A 15,021-nucleotide genomic window follows, 5' to 3' on the forward strand; every position below is an offset into this window, starting at 1 on the left:
CCTGAACTCACTGAACCCTTAACTCACTGAACCCTGAACTCACTGAACCCTGAACTCACTGAACCCTGAACTCACTGAACCCTTAACTAAAAGTACGAACAAAAAGCAGAAATACAACCCTGGGGTTACGCCCAATCAGCTGCTTCCTCTAGTCCGCTTCCACCAATCAGCGGCTTCCTAAAGACCACTTCTTTTGAAGTGTGAGGGAACATTTTTAAACCAACGCTGCACCAACCGCCGCTCCTGGGCCCCGCCCACACGCTGCACCAACCGCTCCTGGGCCCCGAGCACACGCTGCACCAACCGCTCCAGTGCCCCGCCCACACGCTGCTCCGCCCGCTCCTGGGCCCCGCCCACATGCTGCTCCAACCGCTCCTGGGCCCCGCCCACACGCTGCACCAACCAAGAGATAAAGAACAATGAATGAAAGATATGCAAAAACGTAACGATTATAAAGGAAACAGGCCATTATTAGCTGTTTGTTGAGTGAAAACGAGAAGCTAGTGCAACTTGAGTGGGGAGATAGAGAGAGAGGGAATGCTGGAGTTACTGGAAATTACAGAAATCAATATTCATACGACTGGGCTGCAAGCTGCCCAAGCGAAATATGAGATGCCAGTGGACACAAAATGCTGGAGTAACTCAACGGGTCAGGCAGGGTCTCTGGAGAGAAGGAATGGGTGACGTTTCGGGTCGAGACCCTTCTTCAGGCTTCTTCAGATGCGATGGAGTTTCTTCCCACAGGCCATCGGGACTGTTAACTATTATATCTCCAAAGAATTTTTAAAAATCTATTAATTTTAATTTTTATGCTGTAATTGTAATTTTTTTCTACAATCCGCAGGCGTTGACACTTTCATGTCACTGCACATCTTGTATGTGTATGTGACAAATAAACTTGACTTGACTTGGTGTTGTTTATTAGTATTGTTCAGCCTTTGCTGCCAGCGCACATTTGAACACTCGCGATACTCCAGGGCTCGGCGTGAACCAGTAAGTTGTGTGAATTGAAAATGGCTTCGATGGCTCAGTCCGAGTGTTGGACCGAGGACGTGGTTTGTCCCATCTGCCTGGATTTGTTCACCCATCCGGTGTCACTGGAGTGCGGGCACAACTTCTGCCGCTCCTGCATCACGCAGAGTTGGGACAGGGAGGGGAGAAACTCCTGCCCGGAGTGTAGAGAGGAGTTTGCAGACCGCAGCCTCAGGATGAATCGGACCCTGGTGAGTATCACCGAGAAAGCTCGAACACTCAGCCCGAAAACGGAAAGCAAGAAAAGTAAACTTCACTGCGAGGAACACCAGGAAGAACTGAAGCTGTTTTGCGAAACAGACAAGCAACTAATCTGCCTGATCTGCCGAGACGCGCGGGAACACAGAGAGCACCTCTTCATGCCGATTAAAGAAGCAGTGGAAATCTTCAAGGTAAAAAAAGCAAAGAGCATCTGGTGATTTTCCATTTCCGCCTTTCGCAGAGACTGCTGTTTTGCACTCAGTTTCCCACACGAACCACCCCTTCCCCATGTACCCGCCCCACCTACAGTAAGACATGAGACACCTGTGCCTATACCTTCTCCCTTACAACAGACAATAGGTGCAGGAGGAGGCCATTCGGCCCTTCGAGCCAGCACCGCCATTCAATGTGATCATGGCTGATCATTCTCAATCAGTACTCCGTTCCTGCCTTCTCCCCATCCCCCCTGACTCCGCTATCCTTAAGAGCTCTATCCAGCTCTCTCTTGAATGCATTCAGAGAATTGGCCTCCACTGCCTTCTGAGGCAGAGAATTCCACAGATTCACAACTCTCTGACTGAAAAAGTTTTTCCTCATTTCAGTTCTAAATGGCCTACCCCTTATTCTTAAACTGTGGCTCCTTGTTCTGGACTCCCCCAACATTGGGAACATGTTTCCTGCCTCTAACGTGTCTAACCCCTTAATGATCTTATACGTTTCGATAAGATCTCCTCTCATCCTTCTAAATCCCAGTCTATGCAAGCCTAGTCGCTCCAGTCTTTCAACATATGATAGTCCCGCCATTCCGGGAATTAACCTAGTAAACCTACGCTGCACGCCCTCAATAGCAAGAATATCCTTCCTCAAATTTGGAGACCAAAACTGCACACAGTACTCCAGGTGCAATCTCACTAGGGCCCTGTACAACTGCAGAAGGACCTCTTTGCTCCTATACGCAACTCCTCTTGTTATGAAGGCCAACATTCCATTGGCTTTCTTCACTGCCTGATGTACCTGCATGCTTCCTTTCAGTGACTGATGCACTTGGACACCCAGATCTCGTTGTACATCCCCTGTTCCTAACTTGACACCATTCAGATAATACTCTGCCTTCCTATTCTTACCACCAAAGTGGATAACCTCACACTTATTCACATTAAACTGCATCTGCCATGCATCCGCCCACTCACACAGCCTGTCCAAGTCACCCTGCAACCTCATAGCATCTTCCTCACAGTTCACTCTACCACCCAGCTTTGTATCATCTGCAAATTTGCTAATGGTACTTTTAATCCCTTCATCCAAGTCATTAATGTATATTGTAAATAGCTGCGGTCCCAGCACTGAGCCTTGCGGTACCCCACTAGTCACTGCCTGCCATTCTGAAAGGGGACCCATTTATCCCCACTCTTTGCTTTCTGTCTGTCTTACACCCATCAAGGGACCCCTGACAGTGAGAGAGAGAGAGGGGGGTTTTCGTGCACCACCTGTGACCCTCACCCACTGCATCCTCTGTTCCCGACGTGACCTCCATTACACCGGCGAGGCGAGAGGGTAGATTGAGCCACCATTTCCGCGAGTACTCCTGCCAAGCCCCGATGGATCTACCGGTTGCTAACCAGTTCAACTCTCCTTTGCATTACTGCGCTGACTTTTCTGGCCTGGGCTTATGTTTTGCTTGATTGCAAACTGAAGGAAATGCTCCTCAAATTCCAATTGTGAAGCTTGGAATTTCTCGTGTAATTCCTTCAGCATAAACATTAACATTTACAGTTTGTAGGTAACCAAACTACATACATACATAACAAACCCACACCACCCACGACACTTTAATTCCCAACTATTACTCTATTAATCATCCTCTATTAATCTTACATAACTTTTTCATTTATCTTATTACTCTTATTATTTGTATTTTCCTACCTTTTCTCCTTGTTCTGTATTTTTATGCTCACTTTGAATTGCCATTGCTGTATGAAATGTGCTATATAAATAAACTTGCCTTGCCTTACTAGACCAAGTTACTGGGCCCAAACCTCTCCTGCATTGGTGCAGCACCCTCTCCTCCATCCCTCGCCCCCTTCCCCCTCTCCTCTCCCCCCTCCCCTACCCCCCATACGCTTCCTGACCCGCCAAGTTCCCCAGCAGTCTGTGTCTTTTTGTAAACGTTCATGTACAGTTCCGTGTCTGCAGTCCATTGGTTCCGTCTGGTCTAATTCTTTTACTCACTGAATCTGAACCTCAATCCCAGGAGAAGATTAAAACATCTTTGGAAACTCTCACAAAAAATAAATCAGCGATGGAGGAAATGGAGCAGCAACAGAAAGTGAAGATTTCTGGAGTCCAGGTAAGGTTTCCAATTTCCCTTCTCTGATCTTGTGCTATTTGTCTTAGATTCCAGGCTCGATAATATTGACCTTCACCTTTCATTTGACAGGAACAGTATCAGAACCTGGTGACCTACATCACATCGGTATTTGCTGAACTGCGCCAGATTCTCAATGAGAAAGAGCTCCTCTTTCTCAAGGATCTTCTGGAAGAAGAGAACAGTGTTCTAAATCCAATGGAAAAGAATCTCCGAGCGATTCAAGAGGAGATAAACTCTATGCCTGAGAAATGCTTGAAGCTACAGGATCAGCTGAACCTAACGGACAGTTTGATGTTTCTGAAGGTAAGGGGTTACATTTTCAGTTTGGTTTAGAGTAAGTTTCGGGTCGAGACCCTTCTTCAGACCTGCTGAGTTACTCCAGCATTTTGTGATACCTTCAATTTGTACCAGCATCTGCAGTTATTTTCCAACATCACAAAATAGTGGGCGACTTTTGAAATAAATTCAGCATTGTGCTTTAATTCGGGGCTGATTTAAACAAATCACATACAATACAATACAATATATCTTTATTGTCATTGTACAGGGGTACAACGAGATTGGGAAGGCACCTCCCCTACGATGGAATAAATTGATTAGCTAGTCAGTATTAATTTAAACAACCCAATGAACAAATTAGAATAGTTGTAGGGAAGTAAATTACCTCATATTCTAAATAGCAAACACACCAAAAGCCTTTACCCTGAAGAGACACAAAATGCTGGAGTAACTCAGCGGGACAGGCAGCATCTCTGGATAGAAGGAAGTGATGACGTTTCGGGTCGAGACCCTTCTTCAGACTCGTGTACACTGAATTATCCTATTATAGGTCAATCTAATCCCCATCAAGTCTCCCTGTTCCCCACAACCCTCCATATTTCTTTTCACCCCTAGGCCCCGCCATCACGTTTATACCCCCTGCTCCATCCGATGATCTCCTAAACCTTTCTGTTTAGCTCCCAGCACGTTCTCTCCTGTAGACATCCAACCCTCCCCTTCCATTAAATTCACCATCTTGAGCTGGTAGATTAAATTCCTGTGCAAGTTGTTCGAATGACTTCATGATCTGTCCATTAAACACTTGTGCGATATATATTAACCCCTTGTTTGACCAATTGTTATACCCTGAGTCCATAGTAGATGGTAAAAAATCTGGGTTTATCGCTATTTTAGGGGCCGTACAAATGGAATTCGACAGTTTTAATTTCTTTCGCACTTCTGACAATATTTTCAATGTTCCCCTGATCCAGTCATTACCCACCCTCAGCCTCCTCTGTGCCATTTCAGTCACGAATGGGAGTGATTCCAACGGTACATTTTGACAAGCATTTTGTTCTATTCACCATCTTTCATCCTGATCATATTCCAATCCTGAGGCCATCTTTGTCCCCATCTCCACGGCGGTGGATATCTCCGTCCATCTCACCAACGTCCTTCCTCAGCCGAATCCACCTGTCAATTGCCAATACTTGCACTGAGTCCTTCCCCTTCCCCCTCTTTTCCAGCTCTACCCCCTCTACTCCACAAGACACAAGAAGGCTCCAGTACCGAAGCATCATCGGTACATGCCTACTCCCAAATCCGCCATGTCTTGTGTCTCTGAATAAATGGTGCGTTTGTTCCAGGGCCATAGTTACTGCTTTCCTTACACAAGCACAGCTGCACTCTACTCTAGATCAGCAGTTATTACACTGAGCTAGTAATATTTTTCCATGTTAACTGGGCCTAATTCTCACGCAGACTCACGTAATATCTCCTCACAAGCTGGCGAAATAACTTTTGCAAGCATAGAAACATGGAAAATATGTGCAGGAGGAGGCCATTCAGCCTTTCGAGCCAGTGATTTGGCTTCTACTGCCCTCGGTCAAGTCAAGTCAAGTCAATTCAAATTTATTTGTATAGCACATTTAAAAAGAACCCACATTGACCAAAGTGCCGCACATCAGTTCAGGTACTAAGAAACGAACATACAATGGCACACAAAGATAACAGCACATACATAAACAGTTCACAGCGCCCCCTCAGAGGGCCTCAAACGCTAGGGAGTAGAAATAGGTTTTGAGCCTGGACTTAAAGGAGTCGATGGAGGGGGACAGTTCCAAAGACGTACAGGTATGTAGGTTAATTGGCTGGGTAAAATGTAAAAATTGTCCCTAGTGGGTGTAGGATAGTGTTAATGTACAGGGATCACTGGGCGGCACGGACTTGGAGGGCCGAAAAGGCCTGTTTCCGGCTGTATATATATGATATGATATGATATGATATGATGGGGAGAGGGATGCTGTTCCACAGTCCAGGAGCTGCAACTGCAAAAGCAGAGAATTCCACAAATTCACAACTCTCTGGGTGAAAAAGTTCTTCTCACCTCAGTATTAAATGGCCTTCCCTTTATTGTGAGACTGTGGCCCCTGGTTCTGGACTCACCCAACATTGGGAACATTTTTCCTGCATCTAGCTTGTCCAGTCCTTTTATAATTTTACATGTTTCTATAAGATCCCCTCTCATTCTTCTAAACTCCAGTGAATACAAAGAGGTGGGGGTAAAGGTTGGTAGATGTTCTGGGTCAAGAACCTACACCAGCAGTGGAAGCCGGGATCTGTTGGCAAATTGTAACAATTTGGCTGAACTTCCTGCTGTCACGATGTGGAAATTAATTGGTCTTTCTGTTGTTATGTATTTCAGGAGGAAACTCTTCGGAAGAGGAGGTGAGGCTCGCTGTGTTGTTTTTGTAATATAACTCAGGAAACATTGGACGTTGGTCTTCTAACTGGTTGTTTAATTAATGCAGTGTGAGCGATGAAGCCCTGACGCTGTCAGTAGCAGAGGGTGCCCTGGCCGTTGAAAAGTTTGATCACCCATTTTTGTTGAACACGGTGTTCACGGAAGTGCCCGATGGCATTACAAGAGGTAAAACCTAAAAAAAAAGCCCATTGGAGATATTGAAGTATCAGTTATATGTAAAGGGTCTATTTACTACCGGAATCAAAGGTATTTGTTCACAAAATGCAGGAGTAACTCAGCGGGTCAGGCAGCATCTCAGGAGAGAAGGAATGGGTGACGTTTCGGGTCAACACCCTTCTTCAGACTGATGTCAGGGGCGGCGGGACAAAGGAAGGATAATGGTGGAGACAGGAAGTTAGAGGGAGAACTGGGAAGGGGGAGGGGAAGAGAGGGACAGAGGAACTGTCTAAAGTTGGAGAAGTCAATGTTCATACCGCTGGGCTGCAAGCTGCCCATGCGAAATATGAGGTGCTGTTCCTCCAATTTCCGGTGGGCCTCACTATGGTACTGGAGGAGGCCCATGACAGAAAGGTCAGACTGAGAGTGGGAAGGGGTGTTGAAGTGCTCAGCCACCGGGACATCAGGTTGGTTATGGCGGACTGAGCGAAGGTGTTGAGCGAAACGATTGCCGAGCCTGCGTTTGGTTTCGCCGATGTAAAGAAGTTGACATCTAAAGCAGCGGATACAATAGATGAGATTGGAGGAGGTGCAGGTGAACCTCTGTCTCACCCGGAAAAACTGTTTGGGTCCTTGGATGGAGTTGAGGGGGGAGGTAAAGGGACAGGTGTTGCATCTCCTGCGGTTGCAGGGGAAAGGAATCATTAGTCTGAAGAAGGGTCTCGACCCGAAACGTCACCCATTCCTTCTCTCCAGAGATGCTGCCTGACCCGCTGAGTTACTCCAGCATTTTGTGATACCTTTAATACCGGACTGGTGAGGCACTTAAGACATGAATTACTTCCTTTGTCCAACAAGTGTCACCCTCTCTCCATTGATACCCTCTTGATTCAACGTATGTATAACACACTTTCGAATTGTCTTCAGCCGTACTCGCCAAGGAACCTTGTAGGTCAGCAAGGGGGAGATTGAGGAAAATGTGGAGAGTGGATCAAATGCATTTGAAAGTACGGACACGCAAGGCCGGTTTCATGAACACAATGGGGTTGATGTGCTAAAAGCTACTGATTTCAATGCAGTGAAGCGGGTGAATGTATGGTCGCGATTACTAAAGGGATCTCTGATGTTGAAGGCATTGCAAAGACATGGTTGATAAGAGGCGAAGGACAGATAGCTCAAAGAATCAGGATCCAGGTGTTTCCGATGTGATAGGGAGGGATGTTAAAGAACTGTGCCACTGATGATAGAAAATGTCGCAACTGCATTGAGAGAGATTATCCTAGACTGACGAGGCAATAGAGAACGGATAGTGTACGGTGGTAACAAAGGTTCAATATCTGAACTGATGTGGAGGAAGGAACTACAGATGCTGCTTTAAACCGAAGATATACACACAATGCTGGAGTAACTCAGCGGGACAGGCAGCATCACTGGACAGAAGGAATGTCTGACGTTTCGGGTCGAGACCCTTCTTCAGTCCGCCTCTGCCTACCTGATCTCCCAGTTGCTAAACACTTTAGCTCCCCCTCCCATTCCTACTCTGACCTTTCTGTCCTGGGCCTCCTCCACTGTCAGAGTGAGGGTTTGGAGAAACAGCACATCCTATTTCATACCCCAGCGGTATGAATATTGACTTCGCTAAATTCAAGTAACCCTTGCTTTCCCCGTCTCTCCATCCCTCCCCCTTCCCAGTTCTCCAACCAGTCTGACTGTCTCCGATTACATTTTGTCTCTGTTTGCTTTGATTCCACATATTCCTTGATCTCCACCCCCTTTGTCTCGTTTTCACACCTTACACGACCTTATATCTGTATCTCCCTCTCCCCTGACTTCAGTCTGAAGAAGGGTCTAGACCCGAATACCCACCCATTTCTTCTATCCGGAGAGGCCGCCTGTCCCGTTGAGATAATCCAACACTTTCTGTCTATCTTCGGATTAACCAGCATCTGCAGTTCCTTCCTACGCAAGGGTTACTTGAAGTTATTGAGATTAATATTCATACCGCTGAGTTGTAAGATGCCCAAGTGGCATTTCGCCATGTCTGTTGCAACATATTCCAGGATATTGGGCGTGGCAAGCGAAGAGATTGCGGCAGCGTTGACTGCATTTTTGAAACCTGTTTAACAACAAACAAAGTGAGTGAATCGGCGACCAGAGGACATCGGGTTTAGATGAGGGAGTAAGGACTTAATAGGAATCTGAGTTAGGAAAAGGGGATATACAACGATATCTGGGTGTTCTAGTGCATCAGTCACTGAAAGGAAGCATGCGGGTACAGCAGGCAGTGAAGAAAGCCAATGGAATGTTGGCCTTCATAACAAGGGGAGTTGAATATAGGAGCAAAAGGTCCTTCTGCAGTTGTACATGGCCCTAGTGAGACCGCACCTGGAGTACTGTGTGCAGTATCCATTTTTGAGGAAGGATATTCTTGCTATTGAGGGCGTGCAGCGTAGGTTTACTAGGTTAAATCCCGGAATGGCGGGATTGTCATATTTTGAAAGACTGGAGCGACTAGGCTTGTATACACTGGAATTTAGAAGGATGAGTGGGGATCTTATCGAAACGTATAAGATTATTAAGGGGTTGGACACATTAGAGGCAGGAAACATGTTCCCAATGTTGGGGGAGTCCAGAACCAGGGGCCACAGTTTAAGAATAAGGGGTAGGTCCTTTAGAAACGGAGATGAGGAAAAACTTTTTCAGTCATAGAGTTGTGAACCTGTGGAATTCTCTGCCCCAGAAAGCAGTGGAGGCCAATTCTCTGAATGCATTCATGAGAGAGCTAGATAGAGCTCTTAAGAATAGCGGAGTCAGGGGGTATGGGGAGAAGGCAGGAACGGGGTACTGATTGAGAATGATCAGCCATGATCACATTGAATGGCGGTGCTGGCTTAAAGGGCCAAATGGCCTACTCCTGCACCTATTGTCTATTGTGTCCTAACAAAGAGTGGTGGGTGTATGGAACGGGTTGCCAGAGGAGGTAGTTGGTGCACGGACTATCCTAACGTTCAAGAAAGTTAGACAGGTAGATGGATAGGACAGGTTTGGAAGGATATGGGCCAAACGCAGGCAGGTGGGACTGGTGTAGCTGGGACATGGCGGATGCTATGGGCAAGTTGAGCTGAAGGTCCTTTTTCCACGCCTTATCAGGACCACGTTACTAATCAAGACTTTGTCGTTCTCTGCCTTAAAAATATCCATCGATGTGGCCTCCACAGCTTTTTGCTTCCATGAATTCCACAGATTTGCCACCCTGTGACTAAAGACATTCAAAACATTTGTCCTTTTATTACGAAGCTTTTGGCTCTAATCCCAGACTGTCCTGCTAGGTAAACATCCACTCCACATCCGCTCGATCCGAATGCTGGTTTGATGTTGTTGGAGTTCTTGATGCCAATTTGTAGTCAACGCAGTCCATCATTCCCATCCCCGATTCTCCTTCCCGCAATCCCGAAACTCCTCCTCCTCGTCTTTCTATCCCACTCAGTTCCCTCCGCTTCATCCTAACACGGCTCATTGTCTCCCATCACCGGGCTCACCGAGGTACAATGAAAAGCCTATGTTGTGTGCCAACCAGTCGGCAGAAAGACAATACACGATTACAATCGAGCAGCACTAGTGAACAGATGCGTGATAAAGGGAACAAAGTGAATAGCATGGGACCCATACACAAATAAAAACATTTCTTCCATCGAACGTGTTCAAAGACAGGCAGCTCGTTTTGTTACAAATACCTATGAGAGAGAAGCGAGTGTTACCGAACTTCTAAATTCATTGCTGGGGAACACTCTCCAAGACAGACGTAAAGCCCATTGTTTGACCTGTTTTTACAAAATGTTAAATGGTCGGCTCGACGTAGATTACCACATCTACACCAAACACAAACCCATCGGGTGTAGACGAGGGCATTCGATTCAATAGACAATAGACAATAGGTGCATGAGTAGGCCTTTCGGCCCTTCGAGCCAGCACCACCATTCAATGGCAGATCATTCTCAATCAGTACCCCGTTCCTGCCTTCTCCCCATACCCACTGACTCCGCTATCCTTAAGAGCTCCATTTAGCTCTCTCTTGAGTGCATTCAGAGAATTGGCCTCCACTGCCTTCTGAGGCAGAGAATTCCACAGATTTACAACTCTATGACTGAAAAAGTTTTTCCTCATCTCTGTTCTAAATGGCATACCCCTTATTCTTAAACTGTGGCCCCTGGTTCTGGATTCCCCCAACATTGGGAACATGTTTCCTTCCTCTAACGTGTCCAACCCCTTAATAATCTTATATGTTTCGATAAGATCTCCTCTCATCCTTCTAAATTCCAGTGTATACAAGCCTAGTCGCTCCAGTATTTCAACATAGGACAGTCTCGCTATTCCGGGAATTAACCTAGTAAACCTACGCTGCACGCCCTCAATGGCAAGAATATCCTTCCTCAAATTTGGAGACCAAAACTGCACACAGTATTCCAGGTGCGGTCTCATGGTGGCCCTGTACAACTGCAGGAGGACCTCTTTGCTCCTATACTTAACTCCCCTTCTTATGAAGGCCAACATTCCATTGGCTTTCTTCAATTTGAGATGCCAGCTACCAAGATAGATAAGTATAGCAATTCATTCTTCCCTCGCACAATTAAAGCATGGAATAGTCTTCACCCTACTGTAGTTACTCAACCAGACGCAACTAAATTTAAGGCAGCTCTTCTTCTCCAAGAAGCCCTTCTTCCTTAAGTCCATACCCCGCCACCTCCGGTATAAATCCTGTTTGGAATATTTCGGAGGAACAAAGAACCAAGAACCGGGCTCTGTTGCTCTGAGGGCGTCACCACATCTCGCTGTCTCCATCGTCTTCTCTCACCTCTGCACAAATACAACTCCACCACGTCGGAAAAGGGCTTTCTTCTCCACTCGACGTTAAAACCCCGCGCAATCTTTCAGTTGGCCGACCGTTTGTGCCCGAGGTCGAGTCTCCCCCCTGACCCCCGGGGACTCTCTGATTCTCTGCTTCTCCCCCCAGTCTCCGTCGCCCTGGATGTGGAAACAGCGCATGTGCATCTCCACGTGTCTGATGATCGCAAGAGCATGCAATATGACGGTTGCTGGCGAAGTCTCCCTGACACCGGGAAGAGGTTTATGCAAAATACGTGCGTCCTGGGATCGGAAGGATTCACATCGGGGAGATATTACTGGGAGGTGGGGATCGGGTCCAATCAGGGCTGGAGTCTGGGAGTCGCCGCAGAGTCTGTAGACAGGAAGAGTGCGGGCGTCCTGACCCCAGAGACTGGAGTCTGGAGCATCAGGCGAGATGGTAACGACGTTAACGTAGGCACCTCCCCTCCATCCCGTCTCCCCGCCCGTCCCATCCCCGGGAGGGTGGGAGTTCATCTCAGTTACGAGTACGGGACAGTTTCATTTTACGACGCGGCCACCAAGTCCCATCTCCACACCTTCACTGGGAATAAATTCACGGAGAAACTTTATCCTTTCTTCTGGACGTGGGTTGGAAACCAGTGCCTGAGAATCTGCTCCGGTTCCGCTCCGGGTGTGTGAAGGGGGTCGGGTCCCGTGACCGGCGTCAGGAGCGGGGCTCAGGGGCTGTGGGGCAGAAACCCGGTGGGCAACAGGTCGGCGCTGAACGGCTCCCATTGAATCCCCAAATTCCGCGTCGTAAAAACCCTCAGTGAGCGCGGAAATAAAACCAGGGGGGATGTAAAGGTGGGAAGAGAGGAATAAAGTGCTACTCAAATCAGAGCTGTCGATCCGTTCATTTTAACGAGTTCACCGCGTCCGGCAACGGAACAGAAATTACTTTTGTGAAAATATAAAGATTGAAACAATCGCCCTTCCCGCGGGTTCGGCAGCGGCCGCGGGCGGCGGGACCTGAGCTCCGGGCTCCCCCTGATTCTAATGCCCGTCTGTGGTATAACGAAGTGGCGCTGATTTTATCCGGGAGAGGGCGGTATAGGTCCGACTGACCAGGTGTAAATAGGAAAATAACTGCAGATGCTGATACAAATCGAAGGTGTCACAAAATGCTGGAGTAACTCAGCAGGTCAGGCAGCATCTCAGGAGGGAAGGAATGGGTGACCTTTCGGGTCGAGACCCTTCTTCAGTCTGAAGTGGGGTCTCGACCCGAAACGTCACCCATTCCTTCTCTCCTGAGATGCTGCCTGACCAGCTGAGTTACTCCAGCATTTTGCGATACATTCGAGGTGTAAATAGGAAGGACGAACGGAGCGAGAAATTACATGGAGTGAGAAGAATAAAGATGAACGCTGGTAAAGGGAAGGTACAGAAAATATTGGAAGTTGTGGCGCGTCGATAAGCCCGAAATGAAGGCGAGGAGCCAGGTGTTTCGGGAGGGACTTTATTAGCTGTTGTTCTCTTGTCCAGTCGGGTCTGCAAGGGAACGATCGCGCCCTAAACCCCCTGGCCTTTATCCCTGTCGCTAAGGGTCGCTCCCGGACTGGTCCGTTCCCGTACCGAGGTGATATGGCCCGACCCCTGGGAGCCACCTCCCCCACAGAACAGGAGGCACGAAACGCACCGGCGGGCGCACATCCCGACCGGACCGCGTACGGATGTCGGCCGGCGGAGGCACAGGTTGAGGGAGCCGCGAAGGGGGGGGCGACCTCGCGGCCGAGGCTGGGCAACCAGCCCAGGCTGGTCAATGTCCAAATGTGCCCGCTTTACGCAGTCAGTCGACACGACCCCACCCCCCCCCCCCCCCCCCCCATGCCCAGCACAAAGGTTGTCTGCCCATGCTCCAGCACCTGATACGGGCCCTCATACGGCCTCTGGAGCGGCGCCTGGTGGGCGTCACGGCGCTGGAAAGCATAGGGGCAAACCCGGAGGGCCGATAGCCCGTGCGGGCGGAATGCCCCGTGGCGGGACGTCGGCACTGGTGCGAGCTTGCCAACTCGTGAAGGCGCTGCAGGGCGGACAAGTTGTGTGAATGCTGGGATGGAGTAACTAACTGTGGTGATGTAATGTTAAATGCACTGCGTGATGTGCTATTGTCTGGGGATGCTTCCCAAGGTCACAGCTGGATTACTGTTGTCGTCAGGCAACAATAGCCCACATGCACTATGCCGTGGGTGGAACCCATTAATGATAAAGCTGATCAAAATGAGAATCTATGCTATTAGCTGATATAGTTAATTAGAGATATTGATATTTTGTTGTAGATGGTCGAAGATGGTTTATTTTGTTGTTTTAGCTAATATAAAATGAATGTTTATTTTCAGTAGAAAGCAGTAAGATGGATGCTTGTGGCAGAAATGTTATCATTGGGAATGGAATGTGTTTGTCCCTTTGCGAGTGATAGGGAGTAGACAGAGGAGTATCGGGGTTCTTTGTTCTTAAAGTACTCCATTGTCTGATAGTGTTAGCTTGTGTACTAAAACAGTTAGAAGCAAGGTCGTGCAGCTGCGAGATTGCTCCTATATAGTAGATGAAAAGTTTCTTTCTCATTAACAACTCCTTATATGGGTGCGTGTGAAAGTAGGAAAAGTTTTCAATCCACTCTAGGTAAATTGATGTGTTTCCCCAAAAGTATGTGACTTGTATTAATGGTTTTGTTTTCTCTGTAACCATGGGAATTGTATTAGAATTGTAATTGGTCCTTGATTTTATCTGTTACGCCCCTTTTTCCTTTCTGTATCAAAAGTAAACAATCGTGGAAAAGTTGTTCTTTCCCTCTCCCCAGTTGAGATCTTTTCAGACACAGCATTGTATCTGGAGATCCTCACGGGAAGAACCCCACTGTGGAATAAATCTGTTGTACTCATCCAGTATACGCATGTTATTCAGGCTGAAGGTAAAGAACTCGGATTATCAAATACAGATTGAAAAGTTCTTTTTCTTTCCTCAGAATTTTCACATTATGACTCACATCTTTGGATCACATTTTGTTTAATTTCAGACAGCAAATCGCATGCTGTTTCTTTGCAGAAAAATAAAATGTACCAGGCAGTGATACAATACAAAAAGCACAAGCAGTCTAATTGCAACCATTATATATATTTCTGTTCATTCTTTATTCATTTTATTTTATTTTAGAGTTCCAGCATGGAAACAGACCCTTCGGTTTAAAATAAAATAACAGACCTTTCTACACTGGATGTATGTATAATTTTGAAAAATGGTTTGAACTCAGTTTTAAAATGAATTTCACTTAATTATTTTTCAACCCAAAAATGTGTCGGTCTGAATATTACCAGGGTTATATGGTAATGATCATGAGAGAAAGATTTGATGTCGTGTAAACTAAGCCATGCGGGCTGGCATTGTATTTAAAAGGGATATGTTCAAACATGTCCTCTGGAGTTTACCAACCACAATAATGGCTGGAGATGCTTGAAGGCCCATATTTATCATTCATTTAACTTGGAAGTGAGTGTGTTTCTTGGCTTACAGGTGGGGGAACCAGGTAAAATTCAATCCGTGGTACTGAGCCATGTGATTTTCCTCACATCACATTGCCGTGGGAGAGCATGGTTTTGTTGCCGTTCAACAACCACAGAGA

General features: G+C 47.1%; 1 protein-coding gene across 1 annotated transcript; it reads left to right on the forward strand.

The window, feature by feature from the left end:
* The first annotated feature begins 1,011 nt into the window (after positions 1-1,011).
* On the forward strand, positions 1,012-12,194 carry LOC144603068 (nuclear factor 7, ovary-like). The gene is made up of 6 exons (XM_078416211.1): positions 1,012-1,424; positions 3,485-3,580; positions 3,671-3,904; positions 6,285-6,307; positions 6,391-6,509; positions 11,512-12,194. The coding sequence occupies exons 1-6, from the start codon at positions 1,014-1,016 to the stop codon at positions 12,042-12,044; spliced, it is 1,416 nt and encodes a 471-aa protein (XP_078272337.1). The 5' UTR covers positions 1,012-1,013; the 3' UTR covers positions 12,045-12,194.
* The last annotated feature ends 2,827 nt before the right edge of the window (positions 12,195-15,021 follow it).

Source organism: Rhinoraja longicauda, chromosome 19, assembly GCF_053455715.1.
Source record: "Rhinoraja longicauda isolate Sanriku21f chromosome 19, sRhiLon1.1, whole genome shotgun sequence".
Classification (NCBI taxonomy): Eukaryota; Metazoa; Chordata; class Chondrichthyes; order Rajiformes; family Arhynchobatidae; genus Rhinoraja; species Rhinoraja longicauda.

Bases quoted from the DNA above. Each gene is read 5' to 3' on its own strand.
- LOC144603068 (XM_078416211.1), top strand. From the start codon at position 1,014: ATGGCTTCGATGGCTCAGTCCGAGTGTTGGACCGAGGACGTGGTTTGT. The intron at 3,905-6,284 runs GTAAGGGGTTAC...TATGTATTTCAG, and splicing joins ACAGTTTGATGTTTCTGAAG to GAGGAAACTCTTCGGAAGAG. The intron at 6,308-6,390 runs GTGAGGCTCGCT...TAATTAATGCAG, and splicing joins GAAACTCTTCGGAAGAGGAG to TGTGAGCGATGAAGCCCTGA.